Source organism: Zootoca vivipara, chromosome 5 (genome assembly GCF_963506605.1).
Source record: "Zootoca vivipara chromosome 5, rZooViv1.1, whole genome shotgun sequence".
NCBI lineage: Eukaryota > Metazoa > Chordata > Lepidosauria > Squamata > Lacertidae > Zootoca > Zootoca vivipara.
Genome location: NC_083280.1, coordinates 70,011,356 through 70,014,235, shown reverse-complemented (window position 1 = coordinate 70,014,235; position 2,880 = coordinate 70,011,356). Strand labels below are relative to the sequence as shown.

Genomic DNA, 2,880 nt, shown 5'->3' with positions numbered 1-2,880 from the left:
GGGGGAAAAAATCAAGAGGAAATGATCAGGCAGTCAAGAAACTCTGTTAAGATACCAGTCTTCAGACTGGCACAATCAGGCTTGCAACTATGATTGGGGTACCAGGGCCTTTTGATGAACCCTGTCCTGGGAAGCCCAACAATGTTCGATACTTTACACAGTCACTATTGACAAGAGGTCTGAGAATATCTGAGCAATACCTTAACATCTACTTGCATCGTCTTGGTCAATGGAATGTGCACAATCTTCATCCCAAAATAATGAGCTGCTTTATCAAATGCCGCATGGACGCTCTGTGGAACCAGCCTGGGGAAGACAGATAGAGCAAGATGTCTCAGAAAACGTTTGTAGTTGCCTGTGATTCGTATCTTTCCTGCTTTATCCCCTCCTTGTCTGCACAAAAATAAACGGATATACACCTGAAAGCTTGGGAGATGTGGGGGACTTAAAAGAAATACATGCATCGCATGGACCTCTGGCAAGTTGTTTCTGCTATTAAAATAAAACCAGCAACCACACAAGACCACAGTTTGGAAAACTGCACAAGTTATTCTGTGGGCCCAGTGGGGTATTTGGCTTGTCACAAACAACAGTCACCACCCTCTGCATGGCAGGCAGCTTTGGGAACAGAAGGGCTCAGGGTTGTGGGTTCAAGCCTTACATTGGGCAAAAGATTCCCGCATTGACAGGGGGCTGGACTAGATGATCCTCGTGGGCCCTTCCAATTTTGTGATCCTATTATTCTGCCTCCACTGACAACAACCAAACTCCAAAGTGCTCCTAGATAAGCAAAAGTCTTTGGGGGGGGTGCATTTAGAAGAGGTTTCAAAGTTGCACTTTAAATTCTTGCCATTCTACAGTGAATTCAGAGTTTAATTTAGAGTATGACCATTGGCCACACGGGCTGGGACTGATGGGAGTTGGGAGTCCAAAAAACATCTGAAGGGAACCATGTTTGGCTACCCCTTCCGCTTAGGTTTTTGGTTCCATTTTATTCGGTATAAAGTATTGGCCCAGCATATGAAAAGTTAAAGTAGGGACCGGTCTAAAAAGATGCTTAATGAAAATAACTTCTCCTATAATAAGGAGAAGTTACTTTGTGATTAATTACTTTGTTGGGAGGGGGAATAAAAATGGACCACACTGACCACACACACATAAAAAGACCCTGCTGGATCAGGCCAATGGCCCATCTAGTCCAGCATCCTGTTCTCACAGTGGCCAACCAGAGGCCAAGCAGGATCCAAGTACAAGACCACTCTCTGCTCTTGTGGTTTCCAGAAACTGGTGTTCAGAAGCGTAAGATGCAGGAGAGAGAGAGAGAGAGAGAGAGAGAGAGAGAGAGAGAGAGAGAGAGAGAATGGGCTACATACATTTCTGGATGCTTGATTCCTTTCTCGTAAGCCAAATTCCTGTAAGCTTTACAGACCATCAGGATACTCTCAGTCCCACCAGAGGTCATCTGTTTAGAAGGAATTAAAAACAACAGACACACTTAAATGACCACATACAAATGGAAGTACAGTCTTATACTGGAAAGTGAATTTTAGTCTCTAGTCATCAGAAACTCTGAAAGTGTGTGTGCGCGCACACACACACACAAATATCACGGGAGAGGATGTAAGTGCCACAGCAACACCACAATCAAGCCAAGGATATGCAATGCCCTATCCTAACAAGGGAAGAATTCCACACACGCAAATTGCACTAACAGAACAAAGGGACTCCCAGCTGGACTGTCAGCATGTTAACTACAAAAGCTCCTGTAGGCAGTCATGGCAAGGACTTTTCTGCAGCCAGACTTGTTGGTACACATAAACCCAAAGAGACATATTGACGTAATCTGAGAAAGGGAGACAGTTGAATGAGAAATCTGCTTAAGGGACTTGGCTGTTGTTGTTGTTGGCCTGGTGTGGTGGGATCCAGCGTCCAAGCCATTCTTTCTTAACTCCTTTGTGCAAAAGTGTATCTAAACATTCCAGCTACTGTGCATATCAGAAAAGAGCAGAGTTGTGGTATTTTGAAGATTAGGACCACTCTTCATTGGACAATCCCAAATTTATAAGTGGTAGAAATGTAAATGAGAGTCTAGTCCATTACTGAGTGAGGTTGTCAGCACAATTTCAAGCTAAGAACATTGCAGAACTGCCACGTTCAGACCCTTTCTGACCCCTGCTTAAAGCTTTGATGTCAACTTTAGCTTATATAACACTGTCTTGGTTGCCTTCCAGTGTAGACTATTATCTCCTTGAGACTATGAATCACTGTCACAGGACATTAATATTCTGGTTTTTGCAATATATTGGGCAGCTGGCCAATGTCAGGTGACTCAGCAACAGCTGACAGCTTTTTTGCTGACTGACTTCCACTAATAAAAAGGGGAAGCTCAGAACGTGACAAGCAAAAAATGAAGCAGACAACGTCTGGGGATATCTTTCTAATTCTGTATGCAAAAAAAGCTGAATTTGACTATTTTAAGGGAAATGGGGAGATGTCTTATCACACACACACACACACAGAGTGGTACCTCGCAAGACAAATGCCCTGCAAGACGAATTTTTCACAAGACGAATGCGTCTTGCAATCTGATGGTGACTCGCAAGACGAATTCATTTTGCGAAAAATTCATCTTGCGAATCGCGGTTTCCCATAGGAATGCATTGAAATTTAATTAATGCGTTTCAATGGCAAAAAAAGAAATTTCAATGCATTCCTATGGGAAACCGTGATTCACAAGACAAATTTTTCACAAAATGAATTGACTCGCAGAACTAATTCGTCTTGCGAGGCACCACTGTATATATACACACACTCTCTCAAAGGAAGTTTAAAGGGTATAACTCTTCCTTGCTAAACTGTCAGTTCCACTACATATAAGGT

General features: G+C 43.0%; 1 protein-coding gene across 2 annotated transcripts in view; it reads right to left on the bottom strand.

Moving 5' to 3' along the window:
- The window catches only part of SGPL1 (sphingosine-1-phosphate lyase 1), a 37,335-nt gene that overhangs the window by 8,481 nt on the left and 25,974 nt on the right, over positions 1 to 2,880 (bottom strand). For both annotated transcript variants that reach the window (XR_009557618.1, XM_035138700.2), the window contains exons 7-8: positions 1,374 to 1,462; positions 201 to 306 (exon numbers count right to left, since the gene is read on the bottom strand). Coding sequence is in view for 1 of the 2 variants with exons in the window: in XM_035138700.2 (XP_034994591.1) it covers positions 201 to 306; positions 1,374 to 1,462 (195 nt within the window). In the remaining variant the exon portion in view is untranslated. The remainder of the gene's footprint in view (positions 1 to 200; positions 307 to 1,373; positions 1,463 to 2,880) is intronic.